Source organism: Melanotaenia boesemani, chromosome 16, assembly GCF_017639745.1.
Source record: "Melanotaenia boesemani isolate fMelBoe1 chromosome 16, fMelBoe1.pri, whole genome shotgun sequence".
Classification (NCBI taxonomy): Eukaryota; Metazoa; Chordata; class Actinopteri; order Atheriniformes; family Melanotaeniidae; genus Melanotaenia; species Melanotaenia boesemani.
Window position 1 is genome coordinate 13,719,961 of NC_055697.1, and position 23,818 is coordinate 13,743,778.

Below are 23,818 nucleotides of genomic sequence, written 5' to 3' on the forward strand. Positions count from 1 at the left end.
ACGTCCAGGAACAGCAAGTCAGCTGACCTGAGGCCACGAGAAGAAGTGTAGGGGTGGAGGAAATTACTGAGGTAAGGAGTGACCAGAACATTTAAAGATTTAAAAACAAATAAAAGGATCTTAAAATGAACTCTGTAGTGCACTGGCAGCCAGTGGAGGGAGGCCAGGATGGGGGTTATGTGCTCCTTCTTACATACTCCAGCTAGGAGGAGTACAGCTGCATTTTGCTCCAGCTGGAGACGTGCGAAGGAGGACTGGCTAACCCCAAAATAAAGAGCTTTACAGTAATCCAGCCGAGATGTAATGAAGGCACGGATTACTGTTTCATAGAGCTGTTTTTCAAGAAAAGGTTTGACCTTAGCTAGCTGTCTACTGTGGAAAATGCTGAACTTCACTACAGAGCTGATTTGACAATCCAATTTAAAATCACTGTCCATCTTAAAACTCAAGTTTGAGACTGTTGGCTTTAAACAAGAGAAGATGCCCACAGAGGGTGTCTTTACAGTCAACAAAAAAGTAAAAATATTTTCACTGGAAAGCATCTTTCATAATTTATATTTTACTGGTATTTTGTATGATCAATAAAGTGACCAAATATGGTTCTTTACCTGCTTAACCCATGACTTCTTTTATGTGTCTTGGACCCACGTTTTAAGCTTAATAAAAAGTTTTGATAATAAGGTATGTTTCACTGAAGTAAAAATAATTAACTTTATTGAGTCTATTGTACATCATACTATTCTTATACAAGCAAGACCACAACCAAAGACTTGCTCTAGCTTTGTAAATGCTCTCAAACCATGCGAATGCCAATGCTAGCTGAGGTTTCTAGTGGTTTGTGTACTGTTTTTATGACAAATATATTTTGTTCCTTATATACTTTTGTTTATTTTATTTACAGAAGGCTGACAGGAAATATCGTCTTCAGCCATGCTGCAATAATGGCTTTCTCAAACAATTTCAATTGGAGCCATTAAAAACCACAGGTGGTAATATATTCTTTATCGCTGATGTTTGTAACTCAGACGTCAACTTGTTAACAGACGCAATTTATTGTAAATTGTTGTTGTGATTGCACATATGTTCCCATAGTTACCCACTTCACATATGGGCTGACCCAACACATTAATAATCAGGAAATAATGAACATCCTGCAGCCAAAGAGAATCAAATATATACCACATCTGCAGGCCACACCACAAATAAAATTTAAAAAAGCATCAAAGAGCATCATCAACAGCCCAGCCCACGCCCCAAAAAATTCTATTATTTTGCATGAAATTATTTGCATGAAAAGAAACACTGTGATCTGAGAGTGGACTTCATCAACGACCAATGTCTGAACAAAGTTCACATGTGTAAAGACGAAGATTTACTTTGTCACCTCTGGACACACATGTATTTGTATACACTAACTAAAATGACTACAATTCAATAAGAATTACTTTCAATTTTATCTTTTAAAGACGCCTAGATCATTTTACATGCTTTTATCTCCTTTTGCCTGGACTATTTCAACAGCCTTGTTACATGTCTCACTCAAACATCTATTAATCAACTGAAGATTGTTCAGAACTCAGCTGCTAGAATGTTACCTAGAACTGAGAAGAGAGAGTGCATTACTTCTATTTTAGCCTCTTTGCACTGGCTCCCAGTATGTTTTAGAATTGATTTTAAGATCTTACTGTTGACTTTTAAAGAACTCCATGGCATTTTACCCTGTTTTTTTTTTTTTAAAACCTTATAAGCCTGTCAGAAGTTTGAGCTTTTGGTTATCTCAGTAACTCTACTGAGGACCAGAGGTGACAGAGCTTTTACGGTCAAAGCACCTAAACTCTGAAATAAGCTACCTGATGAGATCAGGTCAGCAGAGTCAGTATCCTCTTTTAAATCTTCTAAAACATCATTTTATCAGAGAACCTTTCCTGTCTTTTTCTGATACTACTGATTATATTTGCTGTGTCGTTTGCTGTTCTACAATTTTATTATATAGTTGTGTGTCGTGGTTAAGCGCCTTTGCATGGCAGCTTCCGTCATCAGTGCTTGAATGTGTGTGTGAATGGGTGAATGTGATGTATGATGTAAAGCGCTTTGGGTATCGTTCCAGGTACAGTAAAGCGCTATATAAATACAGACCATTTACCATTAGTGTTGTTTTTAAGTTATTTTATTTTTAGCTGCTCATAACAGTTCCTAGAACCAGGTTAAAAGGCAGAGGTGACAGAGCTTGTTCTGTCGCTGCTCTCAAACTCTGGAAGAGTATGCCTTTAATATCAGATCAGTACAGAGCATTGAGCATTTTAAATCATTATTAAAAACACACCTTTTCTCACTGGCTGTTCCTCCAGCTTGAGCATGTATTTATGCTCTTATGTGTTTTAATTGTAATTTTATATTATTTTATTCTTGTATTTTGTTTGATGAGATATCTTTGTTTATTTTATTTTATTTTAATGATGGCCTAGGCATCGTATCTGTTTTGCTTTGGTCAGCTGAGGTTGTTTTTAAATCAGCTTTATAAATAAATTTGACTTGATTTATATTATTGATGTTATGTGAAGCACTTTGTCACATTTGTTTCAATAAGTGCAATATGAAGAAATACTATTATTATTATTATTATTATTATTATTATTATTATTATTTATAAGCTAATTTCTAAATTACCTGATTATGAACTAAGCTGTTTGTGGCCAAAAAAATGAATGAGACTGACTTATCATGCAGTAATTAAGTTTGATGGCTTACATTTTTTTTTTTCTTTTCTTTGTTTTTTTTTTTTTTTTTACATTTGTGTCTCTTTCTCAAAATGTAAACATTTTAGTTTACCATCTCAGTTCATGCTATGTAGAGACAGCTTGGGTATATTAGATTAAAAAAATAAATAAATAAATAAATAAATGAATGAAAAAAAATCACTTTATCAAAAACTTTTTTAAAATTCTGTATAAACAAATCTAAAACTTTATTAATTTATTATACTGAAAGACCTTTTATATTTGGACACGCTCTTAGGATTGATTGAGGATAATTGAGAAGATCTTTGTCTGTAAAATGTGCTCTATGAATAAACTGCTTGCTTTGTTAGTACCACGTGATTTGTTGTTGTTTAAAGAGAAAAGTGGCTATACAGGTAAATCTTTATACAACAAACAAAAACAACATAATAAGTAAAAAAAAAAAAGGGAGGGGATTGATTTTGGTATTTTTGCTACTAAGACTTCAAAATCTATAAATTTTCCAACTAAATGTGAACCATTAGGATTCAAAAAGTGAAAAAAAAAAAACAATCTTACAAGTCATGTTAACAACAGGTACAAAAAAACATCTCATTTAAAATAGCAAGGTAAGTAATAAAGAGGCTGTACTCACGACTGCTGCCAAGCTCCTCAAAGAGATATTGCACTTTTTCCCACTGCGTGGAATTCTGACCAGGTGGCGCCTCAAGTGGAACAAATGCTCTAAAAGTATTAAAACAATGATTTAGTAGAAGTTTGGATGCATTTGTTTACTCCCAGGCATACTATATTAGCGAAGTGAAAGTTCACGTAATCAGTGTATTTTCTCTGTTACACAGATTCTACACAAAAACAGAGCTGGAAATTCTCAAGCTATGATGTAGGTGCAGCTTTTTTCTATCCAAAGATTTTCAGTGAAATTTAGGTCACGGAAATGTCAGGGATATGAAGGCGACATAACAAAACCTTCAACTTAAGACCTGTTATGGTAAGCCAATGTGGATTTTGAGGTGTTGTGTATCACTGTCCTTTTGAAAAAGTCACTTTCTTTTCCTCTTAAGTTTTTTTTTTTTTTTTTTTTGGTAGCAGCAGTCTGATACTTGCTCCCAGAATTTGCTGCTATTTAATCTATTCCTTCCCAAACCAGTGAAATGTTCCTTGTGTCAATCTGGCTGCAACACAAAGCCAAGGTATGATCAATCCATCTGTGTGTGTCTACTTCTACGAGCAGCTACATCTGAAAACTTTCTTTAGTTTTCTACCACTTAATCTGAATTTAATCTGCCCCTATTATAATATTATCATGAAACTGCCATAGCCCTTACAAGCTAAGTAAGGGCTAGGCATTGGGTTTTACTGCATTTTGCCCAGATTTGTTGTGTCTAAACTAGGGCTGGGCGATTAATCGATAAAATCGATAAATCAAATTTTCCATTTCTGGAGATTTATTTTTATGAAAATTGGGATTTTTTTCCATATTTAGTTAGCAGCAGACTTAGCCCTCCCTCCACACCAGAACAGTGTATGTCTGACAGATTTTAAGTGAAGTGACCCTTCACTCATGCCTGGGATTAAGCTGTGTGTATAACTGCAATGAGAAATGCTGCTCTCTATGAGATGCAGAAGTCAACTTTAGCCCACAAACTCTTGTTAAGAGACAATCTTCATCAGGGGAATTATTTCTGCAGTGAATCCTGTATGATAAGGATCCAGATGGAAAGAGATCACGGATGCAGTTGTGTTGCATATTTGCTATGACATATGACATTATATGCTTTATTCTTGCTGGCATTCATTTATATAAACAAATAAATGTTTTTATTAAGTTTATTTATGTTTTGTAAAAGAAAAGAAAAAAATCGATTAAAATCGGAAATCGGATTTGGTTATAAAAAAATCGGAGATTTTATTTTTAGACCATATCGCCCAGCCCTACTCTAAACTTTAGAAAGCAGCTTGTTTGTTCCCAACAAATAAAATTTGCATGCATCTGTTCAGGAAATTTACAGTTTTGAAATATTAGCTTCACAGACCCTCTGGAAGAGGTGTTGTCTATATCACAAATAAAAAAATAATAATAAAGTGATTGGGCTGACAGGTAGTTTTCTTGCCTTATAACATCAAGCAAAGTACCGGCTGACTGAACAGTCACCACACAAAGCTGTTCTGTCTCCTGGCATCAGAAAATCAGTCTACGATAAAAGCTATCATTGCTGAAAATCAAGGGACCAAAGCAACAATTACCAGAACAAAGTGGCAACAGTTCCAGTTCATGAGGTAAAAGAGCAGCTAAATTGCTTCTGTCTCTAAAAACGCCCTTACTTCCAAACTTCATGCTGTAACAAAGTATAGTCATGTGTCCCTTATTTTTCCAAACCAGATAAACCTTCTTCCAGGGCACCATTTAATGGTTGAGAGAGCACATTCAATTGTATAAACTGGACTCCAGGTATGTTGCTCTGACAGCAGCAAAGGAAATCTATTATGCTTCTCTGGTGCGACTGAACGAGCGAAAAATCTGCAGATAAATGGAACACGACTATGTGTGTGTACATCTGTACATACTGTATTTGTTGATTCAATGTAGAATGTCACAGAAAGGATTCAATACTCTTTCACTGGTTTAAATAAAGAGGATTGAGTGATTTGAGTTTGACTCATATACACAAGAATAAACCCTTTTTTTAGACCGAGACATGTAGCTTTTTCTCCTGGATGGTTTATCATGACCAGACAAGCAGCACAGTAGCTGTTTGAACGGCTTCTTCTCTCATTAACTGAACACAATGATGTATCCACACATCTTTTACCTGTCGAGTACTGAAGCAGAAGAAGCAATCCATGTCTCCAACTCACCCAATTAATAGGAGCACCACACAGACAATGGCAAATCCAACTGTGTACTTCAGAGCATTCTTCACTTGCTACAATAAAATAAAAAAATGAAACTGGTCAATCATGGCATAAAAGTGAAATATTATTATTCATTGTCAGTGGGGGAGGGGTGGTCATACTCCCATTTAGATAAGGACTATTGAGAGTAAGCACAAGACAGAGGTAGTGTAGATCCAGTTTGACTGTGCAGAGATAACATGTCACTCCTGGCACCATTCAAGGTGCTTTTAAGTGACAATACAAAAGACCTCACTATCTATGAGAGAAAGTGCCTCTGTCAGCTCAAAACTGACACATGACAAAGAGAATGGCACTATGCAATGGCTGGTGTTTGGTACAATTATTAAGTAGTATCAATGCTCACTAAACTAACTTCTACAAAAAGGAATTTAAGGTTTTGTCAAGCCTAAAATGACAATAAGGTGGCTGCAATTCACGACATAATTGCAATGGCACAAAGATTGAACAATGTGCCCATTTTCATTGCGATTAAGTTTCTTATAACTTTGAATTGGTTTTGAACCATTTTTCTCATATAAGATAAGCTTCTACATTTTTAAAGTATTGTTTGCAAGGCCTCAAAAAATGTAGCTGTATTTGCCTCCAAATAAAACTTGGAGTGCATGTGTGTACCAAAAGTATGATGGCGAAATTAAAAACATTGCTCTACAGCACCACAAGTGGTCAAAAGGGCTACACAGTATTTTTATTTTCTGGGGTAAAAAAGTTCAACAATGTATTAGTGGATTCAGGAAACAACAAGCAAAGCAATTCAAAACAGCATAATGGGAAGAAAACAAGGTGAATAATGTGTGTGACAAATCAACCAACTGTAAATAAATAAAATAAAGGGGAACAATAAGAAGTGAGTGATAACATTATATGGCAAAATTAAAGCAACTTTCAAGGTTCAGATGAATATAAATTTGTCACTTTCATCAATACATGTGGTTGTTGTGCTTCTTAGCACAAGAGCACAAAAACCAAACAACACATTAATGCAAAATGACTGAGGAAATGTATGATCTGTCTTGCATATTGCTAATAAAATGTGCATTTTAATGGGTGCATTGGGAAGGTTTATGCAATTTTTGAAGAAATATGATACAAATTCAAGACTCACCTAGGTAATATGGAAGGATAAACGTAATTTGCCATGTCAAATGTGCAAATATATGGATTAATACTGCCTAAAACGGTTTGGGACATTCCAAAGGCGCAACTTCAAGATGCCGTTTGTATTTGCATATTGGGCAGCTGAATTACATGAATAAAATGTGATTTCCACCACAGCAAACCCAGACAGAGCTTCATTATTATGTGTAGTAGAAGAAAGTCGCATTCTTACCGAGCACTTGCTCATGTTGTTGTCATCCTTTTCTTCATAGTAGAAGTAAACAAAAGGGATCCATAGGAAGACACAGAATAGTATGATGGAGTAAAGAGCTGCACACATACAGAGAAAGAAATCCAAGAGTTAGTCAAATATTCTTTTGTGAGAAATACTGCTTAAAATAAATATCTATAATACGAGATTGGCTAAACTTTCATCAATCAATTAATCAATCAAACTTTATTTATATAGCACCTTTCATACATACAAATAGCAACTCAAGGTGCTTTACAGATGGTAAAATCCCCCAGAGCCCCAACCCAATGTGATGGCATCTCACCCACCTGTAAATATAATCTGTGCAGCATGAGCACAATTTAACACAAACTTTCTCCCAGAAACCCATGAGAGACAACCTGTCTTTACTTCCTCCTGCTAACTCAAGCAAACCTGACAGAAGCTACAGGTTACAGAACTGTCGGTAGCTTGGCAATGGGAAAAAAAACAGAGTCTGTACAGATGTATTGTTTCCCTTCACTCTGAAGAGCGTGTGGTTTGTTGACAAAAAAAAGTTAACCCGCTTCATAACAAACTGGCATATTAACACTAAAATACAGTTAAGATGTAAATAGAGAAATCCTTGAAGTAGGTGTCAATATAGAATGTTTGTAAATGAGACATCTTACATGTCTGAACAACAGTCCCTTTCACAGGTCAGTTCCAACGTCAAGCTGCAACAATGAGCCCCACTTTCAGCTGCCTTTGCACATTCACAAATTAGCTACACAAGCTAGCTTTATCCTCTACCGCTTTAAAGCAGAGGAACCGTGGTGTCAACTTGGCTGAGTTGTCATGTAGTGTGCCATGTAAAACGTGTATCAGATATATCCCTCATACCATGTTCCCAATTAGCCATAAGTAGCAGTGTTACACATGATGACAACACCATGTTAAAATGGACTCATTGGATTGTAGACTGAGTGCTGACTGTTCACTCTTTTAAATCCTGCAGCGTACTATTACTACCACCCATGCTGACTCAGAGGCATATCAGACATGGTTTAATTCTGATCCCACATTTCACCTCTGCCCTTTCATTTATCACACCAATCAGTAAGTCCTGTCCTGAAAAGGTTTGTGAGAGAGGCTAATGTGTGTTCTCAATAAACACTGAAAGGTGGCGTTATTGCTAAAATTATTATCCAAAGCACTGAATAATTGATTCAATTAAATCGGAAGCATCCAAGTCTTCTACCGCTCCTTTGATTAATATTGATTTGAGCATACAAAGCAAAGCAAATAAAAATTATCACCACTTCAAGAGGACAAAGTAATCTGCAGTAGAAAAAGATTCTATTGATGAAAGCTGGTTCCTTCAAATTGAACATGAAGTGCATGCAGTCTGCCTGTCCCTAACAAAATCATCACTATTCACTTAAGATTTTTTGTTTGTTGGTTCCTGCCTAAGCAAGAAACTACATGGCTGAACATTCAAATCTTAAATGAAAGAAAAAAAACAAAGCACTGAAATTCCATCTATGATTATTAATCTTTTCATAACATCAATAGAACACTTAAACTTTAAAGTACATATGGAAAACAACTGTTCGCTATCATTCAGAAAAAGCATATCCTCCAGCTTTTACAAACAAGTATCCCTGAAATAAACCATCTTCTATCAAAGGTCCTCTCTGCTGCAGAAAGATAAATGCTGCTTCTATAGAAGGTTAGCTTTTTTTGTCAGCTGTGATTGTTACTAGGCATTACTTTCAATAAGCACATACTCATTGCTCCACTGTGTATCCATTTACACTCATTTACTGTTGACAAACTGAGTTTGTGATGGTGCCAGAAGCCAATAAATGCAATCCATACACAGCATGTGGCTGCTAGCATATGCCTGCAGGTTAAAGCATTGGGTAGGATTAATAATAACACCTTGAATATTAACATATTAAAAGAAGAGGTCATATTGCATTATCATGAGTCGTCCATTACTCTATATGCAGATCATCCACTGGGAAGCATGTGTGACCAGTATTAAAAGTTTAGCACATTTATCCTTGTGACAGAGAGTCGAAGGCTAAATAATTTAATGTGCTTAACATTTTATATAGATCTTGTGTTCTTATGCTGCATTTTTCTTATAAAGCAATACCACAAAGAAAAAAAGAGAAAAAAAGTGCAAGATTTGTGGCTATGAATACCCACAATCTACCAACGGAGTGAGGGTGCAAGCCGAGGAAGGTATGTGAGGTCACAAACAGTTATCTATTGTTTGTGTTTTAATAATTACATCTGGATTTCATCTATTACTATAATTTATTAAGCACCATTTACTGTAAGTGAGAAATGTTGAACACATGTTTTCGTCGACTAGCTTTGTCCACAGGGATGTTAGAACCTGGACGCTTGTCCTTTGTAGACAAGCAGAACGCGTTATAGTTTATGTAAAAATTAAATGACAAGGGCAGATTTCTCACACAAACACCCACTGACAATCAGCTCCTCAGAGATATTAAAATAACCTGTCAGTGCAGAAACTTGCTGATTAGTATGGCACTGGAAGCTTCCAGTCTCATTTCCTGTTAACGTCAGGGGACGCACATTTACTGGACAGCTAAACTTAGAATTTAACACTATTGAGTATTAAATTGGAATTTGACATGTACCCTGAGGGACACTGGCTTGATAACCATTTTGCTCCATTTCTGTTGGATATGTGAGCAAACATTTTTGTTTGCTGACGTACTATCAATGCTAAGTGCTGTGAGCTGCTACTGGAGCCATTCACGCAGATTAAAGGGTCAAAGTGAGGTTTAACATGGAAGAAAAGTATTCATTTGCAACCCTGAATGTGCAAATGTTCTTATATGAGTTTCAAAATGAACTATTAGAACTGCACAGTATCTGTTATGCACAAACATGGTATTTATAGTGTTTAAGAAATGTTTAAACATGCAATTTTTTGAAGGCGCATAAGAACATGAGTGAAATTAGTATGATTAAATATCTAATTAAATTCAAATTAGATAGCAGCAAACACAAAATGTTTATTCTAAGGTCTTGCTTACTTGTTTTTCTTCTATCTTAAAAGAGAAGTTTGTATGAGCTCCATCACAGCAGTCCAGCATAACAAAAGAAAAATTTGTTATTTCCTAGCAATGTCTGCCATGTTCTGCAAGCCATGACTGTTTTAAGGACATCAAAACAAGCTTTCCTGATTAAACGTTTGAATAAGAGGTAAAGCTATTTTCTGTTTAAAAATTAAAATACTCCATTATAATAAGACAACATTTACTTTATTAATTCAGTGTGGTGAATATTTTAAAAATAACATCACTGTGTTTATTTCCATTTGTAAATAGTTTATTAGCATTTGTATTGCCTGACAAACTTCTGGGACTATCACATTCAGCTCTTCTGATTGGCAAATTGAATGGCAGTAAGTACTACCGCCAGCTCGTTACTTTAATCACACTGTCTGGAAACACACTGTATTGTGGATCTGTATAGAGAAGATGCAAGACATTGTAAAGATCCCTGAACATTTAAACATACATCTGTACTTACTGCTGACAGGTGAAGCAGGGTGAAGTCATTCTTTAAAAATACTGCCTGACAATAAGTTTGAGTATATGCCTTCTATATTTTACTATGAGTGCATTTTCAGAATTTGAACTTGTGATGTATATTCAGGTTGATTTTAAGTACAATGACCTTAGTTATGTACATCACCAGGCCTGAATCTGTCTTGGAGCACCCAGGAGCGGGGATACAACAGTTCACAAATTTGATTTCAGGCCCAACACAACCCACCATTTTACTTTATGGTACCATGATACCAGACCAGAAACAAAATTTAAAAACAAAACAAAAACAAGGCAGATGCAGCAAAGAGACCCAAGATGCTATTGGTGGAAGTAAGAAATTAAAGAAAAGAGTACAAGCGGCACGGGACAAGACCAGACAAATGGATTTTACGCTGACGATCTGAGAGGGGGAAAAATAGTATGACAGTTTTTGCAGCATTAGCTTTGTTATTGCTGCTGCTGACAAAAAACTGATTAGTCCTCTTCTTCTGTGTTGCATTTACTCTCTTGGCTCTTTCAGTAAAGTTCTTTATATGGGGTTTACAATCAAGACAAAATAAATGATCAGTTTTCCCTCTGCTCTGTGTAGGCTGTAAACCACGGGGGATTGAAGCTGTGGTTGAGTCCACTTTGATTCCTATAATAAAACTAATTAAATGTGTTTATATACTCCGGACATTTACTTTAGTGCCTTGTATCACAGCTAATGGGAAATACACAGCACTGCGACAGTAGCATGTTGATCATTGTTATTACAGATTGTTTTTATCTTTTTTCTAAAAGAAAAAAACAGGTTCATCTTTATGTTGCTGCTTCAAAGAGGAAGCCTCAGTGAGCCACCTAAGACTCACCTGCAAATAAACTGTTCGCATTTAAAAACATGTACTGTGTGTGTATTGATTTCACACGTCACACTCAATTGCTTCAAAACTGTATATCAGAAAAAAAGCTCCTTTTCATAAATTGGAACGTTTTGCATTTTTAAATCTTTTGATGGCATCTAGAGATTTCTCCAGCATGACGACAAATTCATGTACACGACTGTGCTGGGCCCAGACAATATTTTTTGCAACAGCAGTGTTAATACCCCTGTTACGGCCCCTGGCCTTCTGGGATTGGCCGTCCGGCCTGTCCATCACTCTGCTACGGGAAAGTGGAGCTGCCTAGGCCTTGGCCGCCTAGGGTTGGTCGTCGGACCTGCCAATCAAGCGGAGCCGAGATGACGACGGTCCTCCCTCCCCTTTCTGCTCGCTGATTCGTTGCTGCTGCTCCCGCTCTCCACAGCTGACCCTCATCAGGCTGATTGCCCCTGAATAAAAACTGGACTGCACCATTCATCAGGGGCTGTGTCATTAGGGCACAGTTCGCGTCGTGTGAGAGTTCTCTGAGTAGCGTTAATTCGATTGTTAGTGATTAAACCTTGTGATTGGCCTTTTGTTGGATCAGTGGATCCTTTTGTGCTATTCTGAATTCGTTGGTTTAACTCCTGACAGTGCAACAGAGGTTGTGTTTTTGGTTTAGTTTGGTATTCGTGTCAGGTATTTACGTTTGGTTTTGCTTAGTATCATAGTTTTCAGGGGGATTCTCACTAGGAGAATCCCCGCTCTTTTTGTTGTAGAATTAAGATTAGGAGCCATTTTGTTTTGTTGTATATATGGTTAAGCTTCCTTTGTGTTATTATTATTATTATCATTATTGACAAGACTGGGCCATAACAACCCCACTCCTGTAGGAGGAGCTAAAGACTAAATAATAATTAAAAAAATTTTTAAATAATAATATAAAATAGGCCAAATTCTCTAAACGCTTACAATATGTTTTGTGCAAGATACTAAACCCTTTAGCTAGATGTAATTTTCATGGGGAGTTTTCTTGTCCTTTGGACAGAGTCAACACAAATTCTGTATGCATCCAACTCTGGTCTGCCATCAGTCCAGATTCTAAAAACATTTGGTACATTATGGCACAAAATGAAAAAAAAAAAAAAAAGAATTTTTAGCAATGGAAATCCTTTATTGAGTCTCAAATATGAAAACCTATGCCTTTTAACTGAGTGGTAAACATACCCCAAGTCCAAACGTTTTTAAGGTATTACTGGCTTTAAATTCAAAATACGCATTTATTCAAAACAAACAAATAAGTCAATAAAAAAAAAATAAAAAAAAAAAATCTAAATTTTACTTGCCCTCTTTTTTTTTATTGAATTCAACAAAGCTTAAACATATCTAATTTTTTACAGCATACAGAAAACTTTGTCTCCCATTGAAGTACTGACATGTATATCTTATTTGTCAGAAATACTGCACAAGCTGGACAAAAGATACTAAACCTTTTACAAACTAGTAAAAATATCCATCAATGTTTGACAAAATTACAAAAATACAATTAACTTCCCTTAGAACAAGGGAGGGATGTTATACTGTTATTATGTTTATTATTATCATTACTGACCTTGTGTTTTGGCTCATTTTGAATCACATTAAAATATATGTTAATATTATTTAAAAATATCAAAGCAAAATATCCGCAATGCCTTTAAACTGGGCCACTTAACCATAAGAAACACTTCCTTTATGAAAAACAAAGACATCAAAAGGAGAATAAATTGAACTGAATAAAACAAGTCAACTGAACAAAATAAGTCACTGAATAAAACCGATGTTTCTTTTGAAATTAATATCAGGGCAATATAAAATTACAGTTATGACAGCCTGTTTATTACAGAGAGAATGATGTTGGTGCATCTGCAGTGTTTCCAGTACCATTATTTAAGGAGGGGGCACCCTAATAGTTTAAAATTAAATTACATAAAAATAATAGAAAATTATATTATTAATTTAGAAACAATGCAGCAATTACATATCTTGATGACATTATCTTATTAAGCTATGAGATTGCATATAGGTATTTCAGCCTGCATGTCTAGAGGGCACCTCAGGTCGTAACGTGTTAATGGATACCCCAACTTAACAGACTAAAGAGACTAAATACTTTGCTTCAGAAATTCTGTATTAGTCATAGCAAGAGAGGCGTCTATACATGCAGGCTCTGAATTTGGTCCATGGTCTAAATGTAGGCAGACTAAGGTAGAATTGAAGAGCAATGTGTTGCAACTTTTGCACATCAAAGACTTTTAAAAAAAAAAAAAAAAAAAAAAAAAAAAAAAGTGGCCTCTGTGTGTTGACTATGCCTGACTGTTCTTATTACTGAAGGTCTCTTTGAATCACCAAAAGCCACCCTCGAAAAAATAACAATATGTTAGTATTTTCAGAAATGCTCTTACAAGAATCACACAGCTTCCAATAAAATTCAATCAGCACAAGTTGTCAGGGAAAAAAAAAAAAAAAGGTTATTGTAGTGTATACAAAGACCCATCTTCTAGCTTCTCTTCTCGAAATGGTAATAAAAAAGGAATGAAGAAAGTCAATGATTTATTTAAAGGGCCCAGGAGTATTTTACTCTGTTGCTTAAGGGTCTTATGCACCACTGCTTTGAAGAACTGAACAATCCAAGGAAAAGTATAAATGGACTAACCTCAAGTTTGAAAGCTAAGCTTTCAAGCTAAAGCTTGGAGCGCTAACCAAAAAAAAGAAGTTTACTGTTTCCCTCATCAGAGAGCGAGATTAAAGAACAAAGATTTTATAAAACATAAAAAAAGGGGTACACAATAACTGATACACTGAAACTTTTCGCTACATGTAAATGATCGTGGCACAATAAAAGCCGGCATGAGATCGTAATTATGATTTTGTTTTTTTTTGTTTTTTCAGATGTTACAAATGTAAATTATATTGTATGAATGTATCCATATGAACATAAAGTCTATATTTGCGCACATTTATGGATCATCAAAAATACTGTGAAATTGTTCTCTGGGAGTGTAACACTGCCCTGGAAATAACTAATTTCAATTTCCTGTCCAGTTCAACTCCCATTCGCTTGAGAGTGGCGGCAAAGAGATGATAGAACCGAGTAATTGCCACATACTCTGTGAGAAGTGAAAACTTCTTAAGGTGAAACTTGGGTGGCAGGGCGGGGTTGTGCACGCGGAGGAGTTCGTGTTTTTAAATGCCAAATGTGGTGTACACATTTTCGTACTTTCTCAGCATCTCAATCAGCTGTTCATTCAATAAGTCTCATAGACAGACTAGTGGGGAGAGAAAAGTGGAAGCAGAAGAGTGTGGCAGGAGAGAGCAGCAAGGAAACTGGTAGACTTTCTGTACAGCTGAACCTAGAGCTCTTCAGAAACAAATCAGACATGCTTTATTAATCCTAGACTGAAAAATTTCAGTGTTACAATGGCGTTGTAAAAAAAGAGTAATATTGAACTGTATGGTGCAAAAATACTGCACACAGGAAACTTAACAGATACACAGGTCGAAAATATTAGGGGTTGGACTTTAATGCATTAATTACAATTAATTCATTGCAAAAAAAATTAACACATTAAAAAATTTATGCAATTAATCACAGTTTGCGATCCAAACAACGCTAAACGTCTGCCTGTGCACGATTTCCAGTACACCATAAAACTGAGACACTCGCAGAGCTCGGCTAAATAAGTGTTGCCAGTTTAACTAGTTTGGCGATATATATATATATATATATATATATATATATATATATACATACATATATGTATGTATTAGGGCTGCAACGATTAGTCGACAATAGTCGACAATAAAAATAGTCGACAACGAATTTAGCCGTCGACTATTGTCGGCAAAAAAAAAAAAAAAAAAAGACATCGTCTTCTAATGCTATCTCTGCTGAGAGTTGCACAATGCACATGCACAGAGAGGGGAAAAGAATACAGAGTAAGACATCGTCTTCTTTTTTCAGTTGCACATGCGCTGTGAAGTCCGCCAGGGGAAAAATATGGTGGCGGACTAGGAAAGAAAACGGCGGCAGAGAACATTAAAAGTCTGGGATAGCTTAACCTTAAACTTACAAAATAAATTAAATACATGTGAGATTTGTAAAGTGGACCTTGTGTACCACGGAAGTACGCCTGCAATGCTCGAACATTTAAAGAGGATGCAAAATTTCAAAGCTGAAAGTGAAATAAAATCCTTTTATAATAATCATGAGATACATAATCCGATTGGTCGACTAGTCATTTTAATAGTTGGTGACTAATCGACCATCAGAATAGTCATTAGTTGCAGCTCTAATATATATATATATATATATATATATATATATATATATATATATATATATATATATATATATATTTATTTATTTATTTATTTATTTATTTATATGTATATTTTTTGTTTTTTTAAGTAAACTGTAGATTGAATGTTGTCCATAAACATTCTCAAATGAAAATATCTCGTATCACGTTCATCCCTGATTCATGAGCTTTGGTGAAAATATTAACAAAGTTTCTTACAACTAAAGACTAGTTAAATTCTATGACTGGCCAATGATAACAGCACAATGCCTGTAAAACTCCTAAAGCTAATTGCTTTACAGAAAGGTGAAATCAAAACTGCTGCAGGAATGTTTCTTGTCTTGTGTAGACTGAACAATTATTGTCTACAAAAGTAAACAGGCAAAATTTGACCAAATGAAAAGTAGAAAAAATCTAAAACCAACATGATTTCAAAAACCAAGTCCACAATACTGAAAGTTGTTGACATCACTAAACGTGCACATCCTTATAAATTGTGATTGTCACTGAATATAAATCAGTTTAACTTAGAGAAAAAGTATAAAACTCTATGTCAACCCTGTAATTGTACCATTTGTGGAAAAACAAATTGATAGTGTTGGCAATTGTATCCTAGAGGAAAATTCAACTTTAAAGGTTAGGTTTGTAAGGAAGGAGAGAATACCTTAACACATGGAACTTGGTCTCCACCTACTGGTAAATTATAAAGTGATGTGTCCTAAGAAAATCCATCAATGTGTTTGTCGAGTTTTGCAAACACATCAACAGCTGTGGTAAAATACATTATGTAGACACAGCTATAGTTATATTCTCATATTTAGTCTCATACTGCAGCTTTCAACAAAGTATAACTGCTCAGCCAAAGCACAGTCATTTTCTTAACTGACAAGTAACAAGAAAGAAAGAAAAAGAAAGAAAAACAGCATTATTCCATACATACATCACAGCATATCTTAATTATTAAATTATATCACTGAAGTATGGATAGTCAATTTGTAACAATCTCAGAGATATACTGTAAATATTAATAATAGTAGTAGAAATTCTGAAACAAAAACAAAACAAAAGCCCAGTAACAAGTACAACATACTAAGGAACATGTCAAGTGAAAGATCTGCATGACTAGACCTGTAATGTATCTGTTATTTTCAAATGTGCCTAACTACAGTCCAAAAATATCCTCCAAAGAACAGATCACCAATGAAAACTGCAATGCTCCACTTTTTATGTTTTAAGCAATATTAGAAGCACACATCATTCCTTAACAGCAGCCAAAGGTTACAAGCACAACAAATTGCAAGCTGATTATTCTGCATCAGATGCTGTCCAAGAAATTAATGCTTAAATATACATTTTCACCAAGTAGCAATCTCTTTCAGGAATCTCACTTAGCACTCTTCTAGCTTCAAGAATGTATAGCATTACCATACACTGGCATTAGTTTGCTGGGAACCAAAGCCATATAAAAAAAAAAAAGTCGTTTCCTCTCTTATCTGTGGATGGAATGAAAAATGCTTGTAATGGCCACAGCCACTTAAACCACCACTAAAAGCAATTACACTAGTGCTTGAATGTTTGTGACCACTTCAGAAAAGTCTATATTTCTGCATAAATGACCTTAAAACACCAACATATTTTTATAAAAGTCTGAAATGTAGATAAAGAGAAATTAAGCAAATACTGGTCAGTAAGAGCAATGCGGTCTTATGTAACTATAAGCCGCAAATTATGCGACTGTAGACACTCTTTTTTTTTCATATCAAAGTCATAAAAGTTTAATTTAATGTTTGTGCTATTATGGGACTGCCCAGTGGCCCAAACAACATATTTCTTTGGACCCCAGAAAAAAAATAAAAAAGATGTTGATGATTATCAGACTGGGAAAAAGCTGATCTCAAGAGTTTGAACTCTGAACCCGCAGTTGGATGGAAAATTTTTAGGAATTTGAAGTTAATATTCACAGCAAAAGTGTTAAGACATTACTCAAGAATGAAAGCTTGAAAAAGCCTGAAAGCCCAAATGTATCTCTAAGTGTCTATAAACCTCTTTGACATTAGCTAATTTTAAAGTTAATAAAACCATAATCAAAATACTGAACAACAATAGTTTCCATGGAAAAGATTCCTTCATGTTAGTCTGTAGTTTCTGTCCAGACCACAGAGACAAACTACTTATACTGTGTGCACAATAATTAAGCAAGTTGTATTTATGAGGATTCATTTTATTATTAACAACTACAATGATCACAATCAATAAAAAAATGTTAATAAACCTTAAACCTGAATATTCAAGAATGTAAGTGAGGTTTTGTCTTTCTTAGGAGAAAATCAATGTGTGCACAATTATTGGGCAACTATTAGCGTGCAGAATTATTATGCAGCCAAAGGAAAAATGAAAACCTCCCCATTTCACTTGTTTATTTTCATCTGTTAACATCACAATAAACAACTCAAAATTTACAAATAATTTCTGACTTTAAAAAATATATGTGACCAACATAGCCACCCTTCTTCTCAATAATGGTCATAAGCTTCCATTCATGGAGTCTGTCAGTTTCTTGATCTGTTGACAATCAACCTTTTGTGCAGCAGCAACCACAGCCTCCCAGACACTGTTCAGACTGGTGCTCAGTGTTCCTTCACCGTAAATGTCCTTTTTTAAGAAGGGCCCACAAGTTCTTAATAGGGTTTAGGTCAGATGAGGAAGGGGAGAATGTCATTTTTTCATCTTTAAAGGCCTTTACTGGCTAGCCACAGAGTGGAGTACTTCAATGCGTGTGATGGAGCATTGTCCTGCATAAAAATCATGAACCTCTTGAAAGATGCAGACTTCTTTCTGCACCAAGGTTTGAAGAAAGTGTCTTCTAAAAACTGGCAGTAGGTTTGGGAGTTCATTTTGAGTCCATCTTCAACCTGAAAAGGTCCAGCCAGGTCATCTTTAATAATACCAGCCCACACCTGTACCCCACCTCCACCTTACTGGTGTCTGAGTTGAAGTGGAGCTCTGTGCCCATTACTGATCCAGCCACGAGCTGTCACTCTCATCTCCATCAGTCCATAAAACCTTTGAAAAATCTCTCTTCAGATATTTCTTGGCCCAGTCTTGACATTTCAACTTATGTGTCTTGTTCCGCTGTGGTCGGGTTTCAGCCTTCCTTACCTTGGCCATGTATCTGAGCACTGAACACCTTGTATATCTGGACACTCCAGGTAGGTTGCAGTTCTAGAATATGACGGTGTTGGATGATAATGGCTTCCTGGTAGCTTTGTGTTTGATTCTTCTCAAATCTTTTGCATTTAATATTAATCTTTTTCTCTCTTTTTTTTCTCTCTTTCTGTGTTTCTTGCAACACTGTTGACTATTTGCAACAAAACGTTTAAAGGTTCTGCTATCATGCCCCAGTATCTTGACAATTTCAAAAGTGCTGCATCCCTCTGAAAGACCTTTTTTTTTTTTACAATTGTTGACCTTTCAGAGTCAATTAAATCTCTTTTTTGGCCCATTTTGCCTGAGGAAAAGAAGCTGCCTAATAATTGTGCACACCTTAATATGGGTGTTGATCTCCTAAGGTCACATACTCTCTTGTTAGACAAATACACATCATCTGATATGCTTAAATTCAATAAGCATTCAAGTTTATACAGCTTGGAGTTGGAGAATATGCATGAAAATGATTACATGGTCCAAATATTCACTCACCTAATAATAATTAATAATAATTCTGCACACAGTGTATTTTTAAAGTCGCACATTGTTACTTTCCAACTTTAAAACTCATTCCTGACTCTTTGATAGCACAGTTACTACATACCTTTCTGGGGCGTTGCTGCCCAGCAGTGTCCTGATGCTGAAAAACTGCATTTCACAGCTTTATCTTTCTGAATGCCACATAACACTGTAGCTGACTTTCGCTTTACGCACCACGGCACACTCTAGCAGGCAGATATCAACACATCGGTTGTTTTGAAAGCACAGTGGCTGATTCAGCAAAGAAACACAAGAGGACATTATTGAATGAAGAGAGAAAAAGAAAGAGCAAGAGATAAGACAAGAGTCAAGATAAGACTGTCTTTTTTCTGGCTACAGAGAGCTCACAGTACAGGTAAGATGCAAGATGGATGCTGAATTAGCCGTTGATAGGGGGCGCCACACTAAGAAACTCTGCCAAACTCTGTAGTACCTATTTAAAATGAATAAGACATATTTTTTGTACCATTATTTATGTAAATATAAATACAAAATGATCTTACAGTATAAAATCATTGTCTCATTTTTGTTGGCGCTCTTGTCTTACTTTTAGTAATTATGTTTGTTTTAAGTCATATTACGAAACATAGAAAATTGTCAATGGTTTATCAGATTTTAACATGATGATTTAAGATTTACTCTCCAACATTGTGACCCCTAAAGAAGCCATTACTGACACGACTGAAAAATAAAATATTTATAGATAAAGCAGTTTTTATTAAGAGGAATTTTGGGTCCTGGCTTTCACCTATATACAATTTTGGCCAACCTGCTTTTAATGCTTTAACAAAATAGTGTTTATTAAACCACAGTTTATATAAAAACTAAGCTAACTTTGTACTTCTCCCCTGATGTGTGACAAATTTCTGAGTCACAATTTCACCATAAACATGGTGTTTGACCATTAAATGAATTAAATTACTGAGCGGACATAGCCACGCACTGAAAATTATTGAATTATTCTTTTCAGTCTCTATACAGCAAAGTTTCAATTTAAGAGTATGTCTAATCCAAACTTGAGATAGCAAAGTAGAAAATCAATCTTATGTATGAAATTATTTTTGCTTGTCCAGAGGACAATATATTGTGGCCCCTTAAAAGCTGGACTGCAGTGCTCCTGGTCTGTGAAAGCCAATTTTCTGATGTCAATATGTCACTTGGATGTTTATTTGGGTTTTTCTTCCTCTTTTTTCTTTTTTGATTGGGCTGTCTGGGCAAGGAGACAGCTTGTTTTCTTTGCATTGGCACTTTTTAACAGACGGTACATAACAGTTTCGTCGACAGGCATTTAAAGGCAACATCTGTTAGACAACACATGATCTTGTGTCTTTGCAATCACTAATTTTGCTCTCAACAAAAAAAAAGGAAAAGAAAAAACAAACTTGTTTTATCATTTATTCCAGCAATTATGAAGAATTTTAAATGGCACTAATAGCTTTAGATTCTGCCATCTATCTGCCAAGTAGCGTGACTGAATTACAGTGGGACAGAGTGTACCAACGTTCTCTCAAAGCAAAAGAATATAACACATCAAGTCCAAGATTTTAGATTAAATCCTCAACAAACCTGCTAACAACACACAAACAACACACTACAGTTGACTAAAGACAAGCTACATGTGACAATCACACCAAATAATTGATTATCTACATATTGCTATTTTGGTTTTTAAAAAGTTTTAGATCCTTAGTAAGCCCCTCAGCTTAAGTGTTTACAGTGAAAGCAAAATAAAGTATTTTAAAAAGCTAATATACTGAGTATTTTACTGATTTCCATTTTAAATCTGTTTAAAATCAAAAGCAAAACTAAGAAAGAAATCGCAATCTGTACAAGACCATCCAGCAATTGGATGGTGTCTAATATAAGCCATGGTGTACCATGAGTATACAGGGCCTTTCATTAAATTGTATATATGTTTTTGTGAAATCATAGCGTGCTAATATTTTCCAGTTAAACAAACATAATATTCAATCTCTTCTAATTGTCAGTGCATCGTGCTGAACCAAACTGAGGGAACCATTTGATTTTACAAGCTTCATTACATGCTATTAATTAAAATAATAAAGTAAGCGATGAGTTTTGAAATTACATCCAACCTGATGCATGGCTATAGCCAATTATAATGCACAGCCAATAAAAGGGACTCTTCTTTGACATTATGCTCAACACTGACCTCACAAAGTCATTGCAAACACTTACAAAATACAGCCTTTTTCTATTATTTGGACAAACCATTTTTATCATGGTTTTCTGCTCCCTGTCTTTTCATGAGCAATTAAAGTGTGCAAATAAGAAGTCACATATGTCAGAAGCTCTAAACTAGTATGCAGTACATGGCAAAGACATCACCCTCACTAAAGAAATAGTAAATTTGATTCCATATTTACAACCCAAAGTTCTGATATACTGCAATTTCCTTAAGGACAAATCATTCTGTGCATCTATTTACATAAATCTTTAAAAAATACGTCTCTGAATAAATTATTTAAACAACAATGACCTTAATGGAACCTTATATTATGAATCCCATCATACAGATCTTAATAATCTACTTTACATTCAGTTTTTTGTTTTTTAGGGTTTTTTTTTAATTAAATGGAGTATTTGCTTTCTTCTTTTTTCTTTTGGCTTCTTCTTTAAGGTCATATTAGAGCTCTATAACCTTTGAGTTATAGTATGCACTAAAATAACTCCTGAAGTCAGAACAAGAAAAATAATGCACCCACGGCAGGTAGTATGTGTAGCTTAAGTCACTCTAAAGATCTATTGAAAAATCCTGTGTGAAAATGAGTCACCAGAGTGGTACACAAAGAGCCAGTATGAATCCCTGAGTAACAGCACTAACCTTCTAGGACTGCTGTGTAGGACAATGAGGCTACAGGTGTTAAAACAGAACTGGCATCATTTCAGAGACAAAGCAGAGCTAATGTAGTAGACATACATATCGCATGCAGAGCAAAAAATATATTATTTTCCTACAAAGGCTTTTACAATCTGAAATGGAGAATAATTCCAAAAGTATTAATTTTACTTTATCATAAACATATAAAATATGAAGAGAATACACTTACTGTAATATCCATAGAGCACAGTGTCTTCAATTTGCCCTCTTGTTTCATTGTTTGCTGCCCATTCCTGGATGGTACCAACAGAAAAGCCCATTAAGCTCAACAATAAAAGGACTGAAATGTGTAACAATAACTCAGTATGTTTATATGTACAGTAGAGTAGAGCTAAGATTACAGTCCAATAGAGTCCGTTGTTGTCACTTTGTGTACTTCTGTTGTTCTGAGTCAATAGGTGTGTCTTCATTCGGGCTGGGCGATTAATCAAATTTTAATCTCAATTCCGATTTCAACAATCAAAAAAATGAAGTGATCCAATTTTTTGCTCCTTCACAGTTTATTCTTGTGCTGTTTTTAGTTGCAAATCAAGTGCGACTGGCATTGCAGTGCTCTGCAGCAGACTCCTCCCACAGCCCCGCCCACTTTGCTTTTATTCAACGCAAGTTGCCAGTACGCCTCAAATTAGACTGAAATGTCGCAACTAAATAATCCACCAGCTCCCAGAGACACAAAACGATAACAAACGTTATAAACAAACATAACTTTTTTTTTCTCACCAAAGACCAGTGCTCAATTAACACAGTGAACAACCCGAGATTTAAGAACTCATCAACACTTTGGACAAACGGTATCAATGCCATCTCATCTCCATGTTAGTCGAATGTCTCTCCCTGCTCTATATGATGAGTGTCGTGCGGGTGTTGTGAAGGACGTGGCTACAGTCCAATGTTTCGCCACCACTACAGACCTGTGGTCAAGCCGCACCATAGAGCTGTATAGAAATGTCACACTACATTTTATTGAAGCGGATTTCAACGTGAAAACAAAATGTCTCAAGACTCACTTTTCCCAGATATCACCGGGCAGAACATGGCTGCTGGTCTGAGACAAACAATAGCTACTAGGGACCTGGGTGGAAAGAAAGTAGTCTGTATTACCACAGACAAGGTTTCAAATGTCACGTTGACCCTGAGAATTGTGTAAAACCTAAATATTGCAATAAATGCTAATGGAAACACCAACATTTTGAAAAACCTCTCAAATCTCACTAAAACGTTTATACGCTCTCATGAAGTGGTTTTTCAGACTTGTCAATACAAAAGTTTATTACAAAAGTATAATGGAAACACTTTTTTCACATTTACACGTCCCCAGACGTGACGTAGTATGACCAGTTCATTTCAAGTGAAAATGGTACGGTATGAGTAGACGCAGGAGGAGATGGAAATCTTTGTACAAATAATTCAAGAATAAAATATAACTGCCAT

The 23,818-nt window shown here is 35.4% G+C and overlaps 1 protein-coding gene across 1 annotated transcript in view; it reads right to left on the reverse strand.

Annotated features, from left to right (window-relative positions):
• The window catches only part of lmbrd1 (LMBR1 domain containing 1), a 63,033-nt gene that overhangs the window by 35,749 nt on the left and 3,466 nt on the right, over positions 1-23,818 (reverse strand). The window contains exons 3-6 of the mRNA XM_042010298.1: positions 22,557-22,620; positions 6,982-7,079; positions 5,595-5,662; positions 3,373-3,461 (exon numbers count right to left, since the gene is read on the reverse strand). Coding sequence (XP_041866232.1) covers positions 3,373-3,461; positions 5,595-5,662; positions 6,982-7,079; positions 22,557-22,620 — 319 coding nt within the window. The remainder of the gene's footprint in view (positions 1-3,372; positions 3,462-5,594; positions 5,663-6,981; positions 7,080-22,556; positions 22,621-23,818) is intronic.